General features: G+C 39.9%; 1 protein-coding gene across 1 annotated transcript in view; it reads left to right on the top strand.

Annotated features, from left to right (window-relative positions):
- Positions 1 to 15,167, top strand: part of LOC310922147 (uncharacterized protein) — a 52,983-nt gene that overhangs the window by 14,139 nt on the left and 23,677 nt on the right. Inside the window, 8 exon segments of the mRNA XM_083882549.1 lie at positions 10 to 90; positions 1,515 to 1,678; positions 4,394 to 4,508; positions 5,426 to 5,446; positions 11,125 to 11,226; positions 12,921 to 13,019; positions 13,392 to 13,484; positions 14,552 to 14,677. Coding sequence (XP_083738675.1) covers positions 10 to 90; positions 1,515 to 1,678; positions 4,394 to 4,508; positions 5,426 to 5,446; positions 11,125 to 11,226; positions 12,921 to 13,019; positions 13,392 to 13,484; positions 14,552 to 14,677 — 801 coding nt within the window.

Raw genomic sequence — 15,167 nt, forward strand, 5'->3', positions numbered from 1 at the left:
TTTTGACAGTGATAGATGGTTCCATGCTAAGAACAGAAGAAAGGCAAAGACTGGCCAGGGAGCGTAGAGAAGAGCGGGAAAAGCAACATGGTATTTTCATGTTTCACGTTTCACTTAAAATATAATTTTCTAAAATATTTCTGTTAAAGGAATTACTGTCCCACTTACTCCAGGTTCTGTCACTTTTTGTCAGTATGCTGGGGACAAGACACAAGGTCTGCTCTTGGTCTTGTATCAGTGTCCATCTGTGAACCTGAATGAAGAAGTTTTGGATTTGAGAGGAAAACACTGTAGAGAGCTGTAGCTTGTTGAAGCTCTATGTCACTTCTGACCTTCTATTTCCTAGTGATTACCCAGCAAATTTAGCTGATTCCTTATTGAAAGCCTTAACAAAAACACTTTCAAAAATAAAACTTTTAGCTTAGAACTCCTTCCTATAGCCCTGAAGACTGACTTTTGGAGAATGCTGATTCAGAGAAAACCAAAAAATATTTAGCTACTTGCATGGCTTATTTGCCTTGAACATTGCTTCCCTTGTTTCCCAGCACACTGAAATGACTCCTATATTGAAGTGTCAGCAATATAAACTTTATCTTAGCAGGGAATCTGAGACTAAAGAACAGCAGAAAACTATTGCCCAGCTTTATGCTGTTTGTGATGTGAATCAGTGCATGTGTGTGTAGCAGGAGATGAAAGGCTCACAGTGTGCCCTGCAGTCATGGATCTTGGGCTCCCAGCTTGTGAGGAGAGATGTCTCTCTCAGCTGCATGTTTGTTTCTCAACATAAAAGCAAAGACCCACAACAACAGGAATTATTGTGTTATCCTAATATGGGAACAGGGTAGTATGATGCATATAAAATTCAGAAATATTTTGGGGCCCTGTGTGTAGATGCTGCCTGTGCATTGTTGGTGTGATTATCTGGTCTCTTGGTTCATTTCATCTGTCTGGCCATGGAAAATACCCTGTGCATTCTAGCTTTGTGTCACAGGACCTGAGGCTTCTTGTTGAACTGTACACAGCTGTTCCTTGGTGGAGGCTGCAGAGAATAGTGATATAACTATTTTGAACTCCGATGCAGGAACTGTAGGGTCTTCCCATCTTGTCACTCAGTGCCTTAAATATTACTATATTTTGTTCTAAAAGAAAATGCAGCATAGAAAATTCTACTTTTTGATTTTTAATTTACTGCTTCCTTACAGAGACATCACTATTATGTTGATAAGAAAAGTGTATGCTTAATATAGGGAATATACATATCCTGATATTCCTGTCTAGACAGTAAAGCCTAGTGGCAGACAAAGTTCTAATTCCACTTCCAACCTGGGGACAGAATTAAAGATGAGTCTGTTGTCATGTGTGATGTCATCCACCTCTGGAAGCTCATCTTCCTGTACATTTTCACTTCACGTGGTAAGAATTCTGCTTGGATAGTCTCTTGCTTGTGAGTTGCATTGCAATATCAATGAATGGCTAAGTTTGATTTTAATTTTTTTGTAAAAATATTCTTGCAGCTGCCAAAGAGACACAAATCCTTGAAAAGGAGAGAAAAGCAAGAGTCCAGTATGAAAAACAGTTAGAAGAAAGACAGAGAAAGCTAAAAGAAATGAAACAAAAAGAGGAACAACGGAGGGCAGCAGTAGAAGAAAAGAGGAAACAAAAAATAGAGGAGGAAAAGGTAACACATATCAAAGTTCTATAGTTTAAAAGAACTGCATTGTTTTCCTACATTACCGTGCTCTGGAGTGGTGTGAATGAGAAACTTAGGGAAATGATGAATGTGTTAGAATATAAAAGTGTTTTCCACATCTACAGTGGGCTATGTAGGCATATGTCCACCTTCCCTGTAGAGTGTTAGCTACAGCTGAGGCACTCAGGACTTCAGGAGCTGTGGCTTTTTGACCGCTGACTATTTTTCACATGAGCAAAACCCCCACCCCATATTCCTAGATTTCCAGATGCCTTCAGAGCACTTTGTAGAGCCTGTCTGTAAATCAGCATGAGTGACAGGTCTTAGACTTCTGTTATTTCTGTGTCTTGCTTCCTTGGAGCCCTGCTGTGGCCTGAGACTCACATTCTCTTAGTTCTTTTAAATCAGAATTCATTCCTGTATGATGAAAGGTGATGATGTTATCTGTGTATTTGTCATTTGCTGCTTTGAACTGTGTAGTGACTGTTCTCACTGGCCTTTGCTCTGACTGCACATGGACAGGCAGAGCAGTGTTTGAGTTTGGGACTCACTCAATGGATAGAAGCTGATAGCAGAAATAAATACATGAAGTTATTCTATCTTTTGACAAGTAGCTCTGTTAGTGCATATTAAATGTGCAAATTCTGAAAGGGTTCATTTCCAGGGTGTCAACAATGAAAGCATCACACATCTGTGCTTTTGTAAGCTGGTTGTAAGAACTTGCTGCGGGTCATTGGTGAAGAGCCTATAAGCCTGGCTGGCTGTTGCTTTGGAGTCCAGCGTTGTTATACTGTTCTAGCAATCCATCTTTGCTGCCCTTTTTGACTGGCAGTATTCTACACTGGTGTTTGGTTTTCTGTAATCAGCTCCTGGATATGATCAGATTGATATTACATTTGAACTTTATGGAATAGTTTACATTGCTAGAGAACAGAAATGTTTGGGTGGGCTGTGACTGCAGTCCAGTGCAGTGTCATTTCTTTAAGCATCTACCCTATGCAAAAAGCATCCCTTATGCTTCAAAAAGGTGTTACCTTTAAATTTATTACATTTATTCATGTAGATTTGAGGATGGTAGATATGTTTTAAGTGGCCACCAGGATGAATAATCAAGGAAGACAAGGACTAGCAATGAGGTGTTAACCTTGTCTTTTACTCAGTCCCTGGAGATGACCTACATAGAGTTACACGTGCAGAATCTGGAAGATGGGAAGACAGTATGGATTTGACCTGTTAAACCTTGCCTTTAATCAGAAAGTGAAAATAGATCTTGACTTTGGTACTCTGACACGAGGAAAAGATACCAGCAAGATACCATATACAGTTGTACATTTGGTAGATAGAAGTACATCAGAATACATAGTCCCCAACATTATTGTTAACTTATTCAGCCAAGTCTCGTTTAGTTAATCATCTAATAAGGTAGAAGCAGCAGCACAGTAGCAAATACTGTGGAAAAGGAGGTGGTTCTAGAAGACTTGAAGACCAGTAGCCATGGTGAGGATTCAGATATTTGTCTCCCCACACCTCCTCAGTTATTCTGCACATCTATGCAGCTCACTGTATTGAGACCTTGAGCTCATTTCTGTCATTTGTAAAGTGAAGCCTGTCTTTAACTCTGACTGAAGAATTACTGCACTGCAGATACCTGCACAGAAATACAGTCTACAGATTACATAATCTCTGGGTACTTTGGCACCTTGGGTAAACTCTAGTTCAGGTTTCTCTAACAGAGGGGAAGCTAAGCTTTATATTTCAAACAAAAACTTTTAGTTTTATCTTTTGTCAGTGAGCAGAACCCTCCCTTCCTTCCAGATTTACATTGTGTGTTTTTCACAGTGACTCTTTTAGTTTGTGTTGTGAAATGGTGTTGAAAGAAGGTGAAAGGCTTGTGTCCCCAGGTGGGAGAAATGGCTGTATAATGAGTTCCCTTGACATCCTACTGTAGTGTATCCGCAGCAAATACCGCTTCAAAAGATCACTTGGGATATAACTATTCCAGAAGAGAAATGTGTTGTTGACACGTGTGGAAACCTGGCTGGCAAGAAAGAGTCTAGCATGGTTACAGTTCATCATTATGCACAAGAGCTAAAGCTCCCCTGCTGGCAGTTACTAGTTCTGGAGACAGCAGCAAAAGCTTCTTTCAGCCCCCTTTGTCCTGTCAGCAATGGTTGCTGAGGCCTGAAGATGATTGGTCTTCTTTTGCAGTTTTGCCTTTATGTCTTGCTGTTCCTGGTTTCATCACATCTCTCATGTCAGTGTCTGTTAAGACCTGGGTCATTGTTTATATAGTTCTTTGAAAACACAAATAACTTTATACTTGGTATTTTATAATGGAGAATTTTTATCACCTTTTAGAAATAACTTCATCACATAAGTAGTTTCAAGGGTAACCGATTACTTTTACTCAGTTTGAGGTTCATCCCTATTTAGAAAATAAGTAGTGCTGTTTACTGAATAGGAAATCTGTTTGGTGGCTATTTTAAGTAAAGAGTAGAATAGATTATCTGTGCTTTAGCTCAACCTAATCATGTTTGCAGTGTTTTGAAGCCATTAATTGCCTTCAACATTCTTTGCATGATAATTTTTGTAACAAAAGCTTGGTAAAACAGATTATAAATCATACGAGGGGGAGGGGTCTGTATTTCGTTTCCTGGTGTGGCTGTGGTTAACAGTTACAAGCTTCATGGTGATGTTTGGTAGGAGCGCTATGAAGCAGTTCTGCATCGCACCTTGGAACGGAATCAGAGACTGGAAACACGACAGAAGAGATGGTCATGGGGAGGGTCTGTAACTCCAGACTCAGAAGGCAAAACAGGTAAGCAGCACTGTTTCTAGTAGGACTAAAATCACAGAATATTCTGTGTGAACACTGGCAGATGCAGCACTATTCATAGAGACCTGGGCATCCTTTCCTATCTTGGATCTTAAAGCAGGATCTATGGGTAGCTCATGGGAAAGTGTCATATCTGTACTTGCCCTGAGATGCTGCTCAGACTTAGAGCTATTTTTGACCTTGGGAAGAGCTGGAGAGAAGCTCCACAGGAAATACGGCACGTGACAGCACTGCCAGTCCTCAAACATCAGATAAGGGGAATTATGATTTGTAATATTAAGATAATTCAGAGTCCTTCAAATGCAGTTCATGTAATGGAGTGCTAAGACTGGTGAGAAAACCAAAAATACCCAGTTGTACTCTAATATCTCATCTAAAATGTTTTAAACACACCCTTGGAGTTACAGAATGCTGACTGATTATTTGAATGCCCAGAAATGGGTAAGGAGATGCAGTGGACAGTCCAAGCTTCTTGAAATATGGATTCTATTCTGGATTAGGTGATGCATTTTAACAGTCTTTAATTTGAACTCAGATAATTTCCTGTTTCACAATTAACTGTTTCTGCTTGTAAACATCCTGAAATCAGACCAGCAAATAAAGATTGCAGTGGAAGGGATCTTTTCATCCGCCATTTAACTACCAATAAATAACATAGGTTATTGGCCAGGAATAAAATAAATCAAAAAAAGCTTCAATTCAGCCTATCTTCTGTATTGGTGGAATTGTACTGAGTGTGGTACTGTCATTTTCTGTCAGGTTGAGTGTGTGTTTGTAACGTGTTTGAAAGTGCTTCGGTATTAGTTGTCATTATGATATGCAGCATCCCCATTTTTTGGTTAACTTGCATTTTTTTGCTATTTGACCTCGTGACCTAGCTTACAAACCTCCTTTTTCAGAACAACAGAGTACAGATGAAGGTGGAACTGGTGATATTGATTTCTAAAATTTTCTTTTTCTGTTGTTTTACACTCACTACTAACCTTTTAAACTTGAGTTCCTTGCACGGTAAGGAAAACCATCTTATAGATCTTTTCCTGGATCTTGGCCAGCTGTGCAACAAATGTGATCCCTAAGTAAAAAGCAGCCCCCCTCATTTTGGCTATCCCTCCCAGCTAATTCAACTACAGCTTAAGTCATGGCATCCTGAGGGAATTTTCAGGGAAAGGTTATGTGTATTTAGGTTTTTAAAGAGGTCTGGATACAGCACAGGGAAAAGAGAAATTCCTACTGGCAAGTATTTGAATATAAATTAGTTCAGTGGTCTAAGATTTGGAGGGTTTAAGGGCAATTTCAGACCGTTTCATTGCTTCCTAATTTGCAAAAACTACATGGTAGGGCTTGGTGTGTTTCCTTCTTGCTTTGATTTACCAGCAGTTGAAGTAACATTTGCAAAATCAAATTATATTTTGGTGAAACTTTGTGAAAGGGAATGGGTCTCTTGCGCAATTTGATACTTTGTCCGTGAAGGGTTTTGCAAAATCAGAGCTGTCCCAATTATCTAAAGATAATTCTATACATGAAATGTGTTTTCATTGGATTTCTGGCACTTTCCAGTGCACAGACTGAGCCATTCATAGAAATGCTTTGGATCACTGATACATTTGTTTAATAAGCAAAATTGTTTTTTGTAGCTAGATTGAGATGAAAACTCTCAGCTGAGACTCAGCTGAATCTGAATCCTGAGTCTGTGCCTGCCCACAATGCTACTAATGCAGTGCATCTGTCTGTGACACAGATAAGTGAGATTTGAAAATGCAGTGTAGGTCTGACTGAGTATGATTTAACTACGCTGGCAACACAACAGAAGCATGTGTATGATACAGGTTAGCATGTGGCCAGAGTCTAATAAGCCACATGCTAATGTATCAGTCTTTGAGGGTCTAGCTTTTGCAGAGAAGTGGCTGAAATTAATTAGCGAGATGGCTCTTCAGAGGTGTTTTGTAAATCAAAAAGGTTTAATAAAGAAAAATATTAAAATAACAAACGTTATAGAAAAGAAATGAAAAGCCGAGCACAGGTGTCCGAGAAAACCTGACACCCTGTTACAAACACTCCAAAAAGCCCCTCACTCCCTTTGGGTTCCTTCTTAAATACTGAATGTTCTAGGAGAGACAATTTGGCTTGCTGCCAATAAGATCACCAAGAGGCTTTGACTTAGACTCAGAGCCCAATCCATGCCCTTGTGCTGGCACTGAGCCAATTACAATGAGAAAAATACAGAACTTTCTAGTTAAACTTCCTAAAATGTCTAAAAGTAAACTGAAACTCCCTATTTAGAAGCACCTGCTAGGTGTGAGAAATGCATTTCTACATGTGTATTTTAGTTAACTTTTCCTTTACCCTGTGATATATTCCTTCTCCTGCCCTCATCCTGGGGGCTTTTAACTAGCTCAGTTATTAGGAGGATTTGGAGAGAATTATATCAAGGATGAGGTGAGATATCTCAGAAGAGGCCCTTTCCCCGGGACCTTTGTCCCAGACGTTTATTCTTCGAGTTTCCAGGGGGGAAAGAGAGCGAGCAAAGGAAGGGGAGAAAATTTATAGCCTCCCAGCTCAGAGGAGAGATAGCTGGACCACAGCCAATGGGGTCAAAGAAGGAAGTAAGGGTCACTCTAAGTGGTAAGGAACTCTAGGGGGTCAGGAGGGAGAAACCATTTCCCTAGAGAATTACAACAACCCTGCACATCATGAGCCCCTAATTTTGTCCAAAATCAGCCAGTTTGGCTGGGTTGGTTTATCTGCTTTACATGTATTCCTTGGATACATATATAAATCCATTTACTGTATCTCACACTACCAAATATCATTTAACCTTAAAACTGGGAAATCATATTTGCCTTACATGTTTAAGAAAGCACTGGGTTTTATTCTACTAACAAACACAAAATAATGTTCTTTGCTCTCCTGATTTATGTGAGGAAATGAGCCTTGTTTGTCCTTTCTGTTGTGGAGGAAGATCTTCAGTGCTGCTGACGCACATTTAAAATAAAATATCTTCCAACACAAATGTTCCTGATATAATAATAGGTGCTTAAACTGTGGATTTATTTATTCATTATTTAAAATCTACCCAAGCCATGTGAATACTGTCCTAGGGTGACTTTATGATGCTTGTATCCCCAATCGTCTGTTCTGTTTGTGCTGTATATTGTGTTCTGTACCTTTAAGACTGGTTCTGAGAGCGAAGCAGGGAAAGAAGTGCGCAGTTTGTTTGAGAAAACAGCCTTCACTCCTACATTCTTTTCTCTGGACTCTGTTGTGTTCGTCGGAGGTACAGACAGTGGTCGGAGAGAGAATTTTTTTTTCCTTTTAGTTAGTTTAGCTAGCTGAGGCAAAGAAGCCTCCTGGACTGTTTTTTTTTCTTTTTTCTTGGGACCGTTTAAATCTGCTCTGGACTGAAGAACCCAGAGGACGACTGGGATCTTGCACCTGTGGCCCACCGGGGCCTGGACCTCGGCATTTTTCAGTGCCGAAGGGACTGGGACTGATAAGAGACTGAGACAGCTGACCTAACTAACAGCAAGGGCTTCTCTCAGTTTTTCCATCTCTCTTCAGAGCGGCAAGAGGTTTTGTTGTTTCATATTATTCATTCCTTATGCCTGTGGGCATTTTGTTAGTTAAATAAATAGTTTTTTCCACTTTTCTCCAAGGAAGTTCTTTTCCCGAACTGGCTGGGGGGAGGGGCCGTTAGGGTTTGCTCCCCAGAGGAACCTCATTTGGAGGTTTCCTCCCAAAATTGCCCTAAACCAGGACAGATACTTAAGTCCAGCTGGCTTTCTAAAAAATCCTTGTATGGTCCATTTTGCTTTATATTTGCGTATTTTCTGGAAAGACAACAATTACCTTTTTTTTACTCTGAAAAATGACACCATATGAGTTCTACTCCATTACATCATTGTGGCTGAATAGTGCACTTTCTCTAACTGCATGTCTGGAGTAATTTTCAATGTAATATTATATTTCCACTATCAAATTCTGTGGTAGATTTGGGATTAAAGCCCGATTTCTTAAAATGAGAACCATTTGGGGAACTGATTTCAAATATTCTTTAATAATTTTAGGACAAAAGGAGTTCTTGTCTATTGTAGTGCTGTGCAAAAAAAATGCAGAATCAGATATGTCTTCCATGAACTGGGTGTGTCAACAGTAATATTTAGGAACATTGAGTAGCAGAGCAGAGGTTTTGGGTGATAGTGATCTCTGGAAAGTGAAGTCCATGTAATAGAACATTTCCCTAGCCATCAGCAGTTCTGTGGGATGCTGAGTGTGATTCATGGGACCACAGCAGGGATCCCACTGATGGTGAAATATAAAAATGGATGAAAGCCCCAGAGTCACGTCTTACATTAATGGCATTGCTGTCAGTGCTAAGATGCAAGCAGGGTGTGGGTCTGCCAAGAGAAATGTCCAGGCTGTGCAATAAAGCATCCTTGATCACAGTCCTGGTAAAGGGGATGTTTTAGTCGTGCCTCCTGAGCAGAACTAGAGGTTCAGGTGCATCAGGACTGGAGACATGCTATTAGAATAGAACTGGAGCTGCCAGAGTCTCTCCTTGCTAAATAAAGATCTTCCTTGTCCTAGTAGAAAGTTGGAAGGAAGTGAGAGACAGCTAATCTTATTTCATGTAGCCTAATGTTATCCAGCCTCAGGCAATGCTGCAGCACCCTCTCTCAGTGAAACTCTGTGAGGATTGAAAGCTCCTCACTGAGTGATTTTCTTAAGATCCCATGTTTCCCAGCTCCTTGCCCAGTTCCAAGTCCTGCTGCATGACAGACATGCTTTCTTCAGCTCTGCTGTTGCAGTTTGCTTTCCCCTTCCATTAGAAAAATAGAGAAGTTGGTGTCACGTGGGCTGTGTGCTTCTTGCATTTCAAACCCCTTGATGGAGGTTTTCTAACTTTCCCCCAAAGAAGATATTTGAGGTACTTTTTCTAACGGTGTTTTGTAAATAGCTGCATAACCAGACTGACTGGCTCAGGAATATCCTGCCTGTCTTCTAAAGCTTTTTTTTCTAGAGAAAGGAGCTTTAAAGTTTGCAGAGGCTATTCTGTGAGTGAGGTAAGGAAAAAGTTGAAGCCATCTGATCATGCAAATGTATTGATCAAAAAAGCATTGACCTCTGTACCTGGCTCCCAGTAGGTGATAGACCAAATCTCAAATTTCATGCAAGTGCTGAAGGGCTAAATTGAACCAAGAGAAATTTGCATGAAGTGTCTCTGTGATGTTTGGAGGCCTTGGACTCAGTTGAGTTCAGGCAGGAGACAGGATTTCCTTTTCGAGAGCAGACACTAGAGGGTAGCCTTCCCCTTCAAAAGCACCCAAATACATGAATTATGAGCTTCCTGATTACCATATATAAAACCTCTTAAGACTGTTCAGTTATCCCAGTTCTCAGACTCCATTCATAAAATGCCCCTTTTTTTTTTCCTTCCGTTATGTTGGGAAAGCATCCACTAAGCTCAGATCTTCATTTCTAAACTAGATTCAGATCTCCCTCTTATCCCATGGGGACTTTGCTGTCACAAGAGCTTCCCATAGGGGCTGTCCATAGGAATCCTTATGTCCTGGCTCTGGCTATAAGGGACTGTTGTAGCATGCTGGCAAAGGGAAAAGATGTTGCCTCTGTAGTGAGTAGTGCTGCTGTGTCCTTTGGTACTTATGCACTAATGAGTTCAGATTAATCATCTTTGCTGTCTAGAATGTCAGTAAAATCGATTACTTGTGTTAGATATATAGAATTTTGTGTTTGTTGTGCTGGTCTGCACCACTCTGTGTACATTAATGTTTTCTGCTTACTGAGTTTCTATAGCAATAGGTATGTGCTTTTCCAAGGCTTTCACATTCTGGAGTAGTGTTCATCCTGAAAGTACATTATTTGAAATTAAAAAGCAGGTATTTATCTGCTTGTAATAAGCTTGCAGTTCTGCCACACGAGATGTGATTTTTATGTATGTATATGTGTCTGTATACACATACCAAAAAAAATTAATGTCACTTGTGGCAGTTTTTTTTCTGAAAAATTGCAGATTTGATAGGAAACATTAACTTAAGAGTAGCTTTTAGAGAAAAATTGGCAAGTTCTAAAATACAGCAACCTTTGTGAAGCAATCAGAAATAGGAATGCTTTCTTGCCTTTCTTTAGGACTTGTTTTTATTCCTCCAAAATAATTTGGTTTGGTTTGGATTTATTAACTAGTGATTAAAAAACTGGTTTTGACATACCTATGTGACAGGAATGAAGAAAGAAATTTTCCAGATTTTGTTGCTATTTTCTGCGTCTTACCAGTCTGGTAACAACAGACAACCTCAGTAGCTTTTGTCTTTACATGTTAGGAGCACAGGGTTTGAAAATTCCTGGTTTGCACATATATGCATAAATCCTGGCATGACTCCACTAAACTCTACTTTTTCTGTGCCTGTCCCAACTGGTGCTAATGGTATCAAGCCTGTTTGAAGGAAAACAAAATCATTTGTGTTTCTCATCAAACAAAAGAGGAAATAGCTTTCAGGATGTAATACTTGGAGAGTGAGCTCTCAGCAAGATGTGAAAGGCTCAGTATGAAGGCAAGTTCTAAAGTTATCACTTCTCTCCACAGCCAGCAAACGCTCACCCTCCACAGCCAACCTCAAACAGGCAGAGGCTGCCGTGAGCAAATGCCTGTTGTCATCTGCAGCTCTTCTAAATGCCTCAGATCGAAGTAAGTGTGGGTGTGAGGCTGCTGGGAGCAGGGCACTGCTCAACTGTGGCTGGGGAGGAGACAGGAGGTGGAGTGAAACTCCTCCCTCCTCCTCTGCTGTATGACTCACTTCATATTTTGATCTCAGATGCATTTCATGCAATTTGTTAATTCAGCTTGACTGTTCAGGGCTTTGACCCAGTTGATGTGATCTCTGTTAGAGGAGAAGAGCAATGGTAAACGCTACTGTTATTTTATTTTTTATTTCTGTAATTCTGTTTCTAAAGTCGAATCTTGGTGAATCACAGATAATTTCCCATAATCTCTATGGATTTGCATGCCTTAATTCACACCCTAAAATTTCAGCAAAATAGTAATAGTACAAAAATAAAGTTTGCCTTGTTCTGTTAGATAACTTCAGTCATTTGATTGCCAATGGGAAGGAAAAAAAGTAACTTTGACAAGGAATTGTCCTAATATACTTGTTAAGATAAATAAAAACTATTTGTAAGAGCACATATTTTGGCTTGTTTTAGCATGAGATTTTGTTATTTGGAATCTTCCCAGAGTTTCATAGGAACCTGCCTGTATCGCAAATATGGAGGTTTTTGCTTTTGTTTTTCTGTTTGTCTAAAATGATGAATAAGCTAAAAGCTGTTTAATACAAAAGCAGATTCAGCTAGGTCTGTGCTGCAGTGTTCTGCTAGTCTGCAGCCTCTGATCAAGCAAACTGCTGAAAGAATCCCTGACACAGACACAGCTAAAGGTGGTTTTGCTGGTTCATTGGAAGGTGATGCAGCAGAAAAATTTGTGCTCATACACTGTATGCCTGGTGGGGAAATCAGTGACTATATTTATACTGGCAGAGGCTCTGAGTCACTGGAGGCTGCTTGTGATTTTAAATTATATTTATGTATTATGTGTCTGCAGGGTTCAGCTCTGGATATGAGTCAGAAGCAGGGCTGTAAAGTACAAATTAAACCTCTTACAAAGGAAGTCACTAATTATCAACTAATTGGGATTGCTTTCAAACTTACTGTCATACCCTGAAATCTTTTGTGAATTCTTAGTCGCTTTGGAGAAAATATTCTCAGGTGGCCTGAAATACAATAAATTTGGACAGGATTCCAAGTGATCTATGTGGTCAGGATGTAGAGGTTGACTTAGAGTGATCCTGTGCTCTCAATCTGACACTTAGGGAGAACTGTTTGTTTGGTAAAAAGATGGGTAAATTCACAGGACATTAAATACAGTCACAGAATGAACCAGATTGCTTCTGTTGTGCATGTGTGCCTGGGAGGGTGAAGGAGCAAAATGTGGAAATGAGATGATGCTTGTCCTGGATCAGTGGAGTATCTCCACTAAACACTGTGTTCTGTGTTAATTCTAGGCTCACTCATACTCATAGAGAATGTGAGCAACTGTCTTTTAAAATTCTCATGTATTTTAAAAGGTGTCCAAGGATGGCCTCAGTAGTTCAAACAAGAATCTGTTGTGGCTGACATCCTGCTGCTGTGATCAGAAACGTGCAGAAATAAAAGAAATAATGCTTTATATAAAGCAGTTCTTCACTGATCCAGTTTTTCTGCTTCTGAAGAATTCAGTATTATAAAGCAACTTAATCATTCCTCTCTCTGTCTCAGGGAAGTGGGGCAGGTGCTGGAGGGGACCTCTGGGCTTTTCAGCATAATTAATCCATGCACTTTCACTTCCAGGTACCACAAAGAGAAGTGCCTCATTAAACAGACTGAATAACAAAGTCCCTCCACATTCCCAGCAGTCAGCACCCAAAGGTTCACAGGTGGAACAGAAAGGTGCTAGAAACCAATTTGTTTTGAGAATTTGGAGGCAGTAAATGGGATATTTGAAGATGACTTTAAACCATATCCCAGTTCCATTATAAATGTTTTCACTCAGGCCTTCATGCAGTCTGTGCACTGTGCCATAAATATTATGCACATTGCAGTGCCAGATATTGGGTAACTGTCTCTAAACCAGCCTTATTCCTCTGAAAAGTGGAAGGGTGGGGAGAAAGTAGACAAATGGTAGCCAAACCATTTAACTCATGAAAAAATAGTGCTTCGTAATGCTACATTGATGGTTTTAGCTGATTAGTAAAAGCAAAGTATGGGATGGCAACTTAGAAAATCATGTTAAAAATAATCTTCCTTACGCTTGGTCTCTAGGAGGAACAGAAAAGAAGAGGAGCACATCTTTGAGTAGAATGAGTAGTAAACCCCAATCCTCTCCAGAGCTAGAAAAAGTGAAAGAAAAACCAGGTGATTGTTTCATAAAACTGAATATTTTTAAAGCCTTTAAAGTTTGGATAGGCTTGATTTCACTGGTTTCCTAGCTTCTTAAATTTCTAGGACTTTTTAATGGCTTTTTAGTTACCCAGTGTTAAAGATAAAATGGTAGAAGTTCAATTTTTACTTCTGGACAAAAAAAGAAATCCTCTAAGAAGGCCTTTGTTAAATGGCACTGCAAGCAGATAGCAACATGTCTCTGCTTAAGAAAGCAATCTATTTGAGATCTGGTAGGTTTAAGGGTCAGAAATGATAAGAATGTCACTGATCTGTTCACTTTTTAGTTAAATCTTACCTTTGCTTTTTTGAGTTCCCTTTCATTATTCAGTTTAAAAGCAACTTCTCTGTTCCTGCTGCTGGTGTAAATCATGTACATGCAGAAGGAAGAAACCTGTTCTCACTTCAGTATCTTTTGGTCTGTGTATTCCCCACTAGGTTACAAATAACCTCTTTCCTAGGAACTCCTCCTAAACCTGAAGAATAGCACCTTGTCTGACATGTTTTTCCCTCTGAGTTAACAATTCTGACACTTTCCTTTTTAGCAACTGTTGCCAACAGTTGAAATTATTTCTGCTTCAGAATCTTTCCTCTATGAGAGAATGATGGGTGCTGTCCATGTGAATCTGTGTGTGCAGGCAATGCTTGACCATAACTGCTCGCTTTGACTTGCAAGTCTTCTGTTTATTATTTCAAAACAGCCTTTCCTGCAATCTAGAGAATGTAGCTCTGAAGAGCTCAGTCAAAAATGTCTCATACTTTGACTGGATTCAGCATTCACTTCTGTTGTACATGTGCCAGTCTCTGCACATTAAAATGACTTCTACTAAGCAAGGCAAGAACAAGAAGTGCAACATGAGAGATTGCAGTGTTTTACTCTTCTGTGCTTTTAGTTTGGAATTCCCCCTCCATGACTTCAGTATTGTTCTTCCAAAACCATTACGATTTACAACAATGCTCAGTCTTCCTTTGCTTTGTACTGCTTGTCTTTTCCATGATATGATTTCATGTTGGATCTTTTTTGATTTGTTCCTGTCATCCAGCTCGTCACTCCCAGCTCAGTCCCCTGGACAGTAGCGTAATCAGCCGCCTCCTGGCCCCCACACAGGCCTCCCTAGCTAGGAGTAAAAGTGCTGCTACCTTGTTGGCTGATGGACAGGACCCTTCAGGTAATAGGAGGGCAGCAAAGCCTCAGTCTTACACAGTTGCTCTTCAAGCAAGAACTTAGATGATAGCTGCTAACTTTGCTACAGTTTTGTCTGAATCAGACAGTTCATACATGGTTGTGTGTAATACTACTTACCCAGTATTTTCTGTGGTCATTAATACCCAATTCATGTGCTATGTTGGATGTTTACTTTACAAAACCATAGAATAATATTGACTTTTAAACTCCAGTGCTGGTTTACTTGCTCTGCAGAGAACCAGATGCTGGTGTTCATTCTGGGACTTTTGTGTGTGTGGTTTTTTTTAACTGACATTCTAGTTAGAGCAGTACTAGGTAATGAAAGGAAAAAAAAAACCCTAACAAACCTATAATTTCAAAGTGCAAAACTTAAATTTCTTTAGGGGAAGAAACTCTTGCCAGGAACATGACAATAGGGTTACCTTAAGATAAGTACAGGGGGGCCTGAACTGGCTTCGTTCAGCTGATAGGAA

Source organism: Zosterops lateralis (assembly GCF_965231275.1).
Source record: "Zosterops lateralis genome assembly, chromosome: W".
In the NCBI taxonomy this organism is placed as follows: Eukaryota; Metazoa; Chordata; class Aves; order Passeriformes; family Zosteropidae; genus Zosterops; species Zosterops lateralis.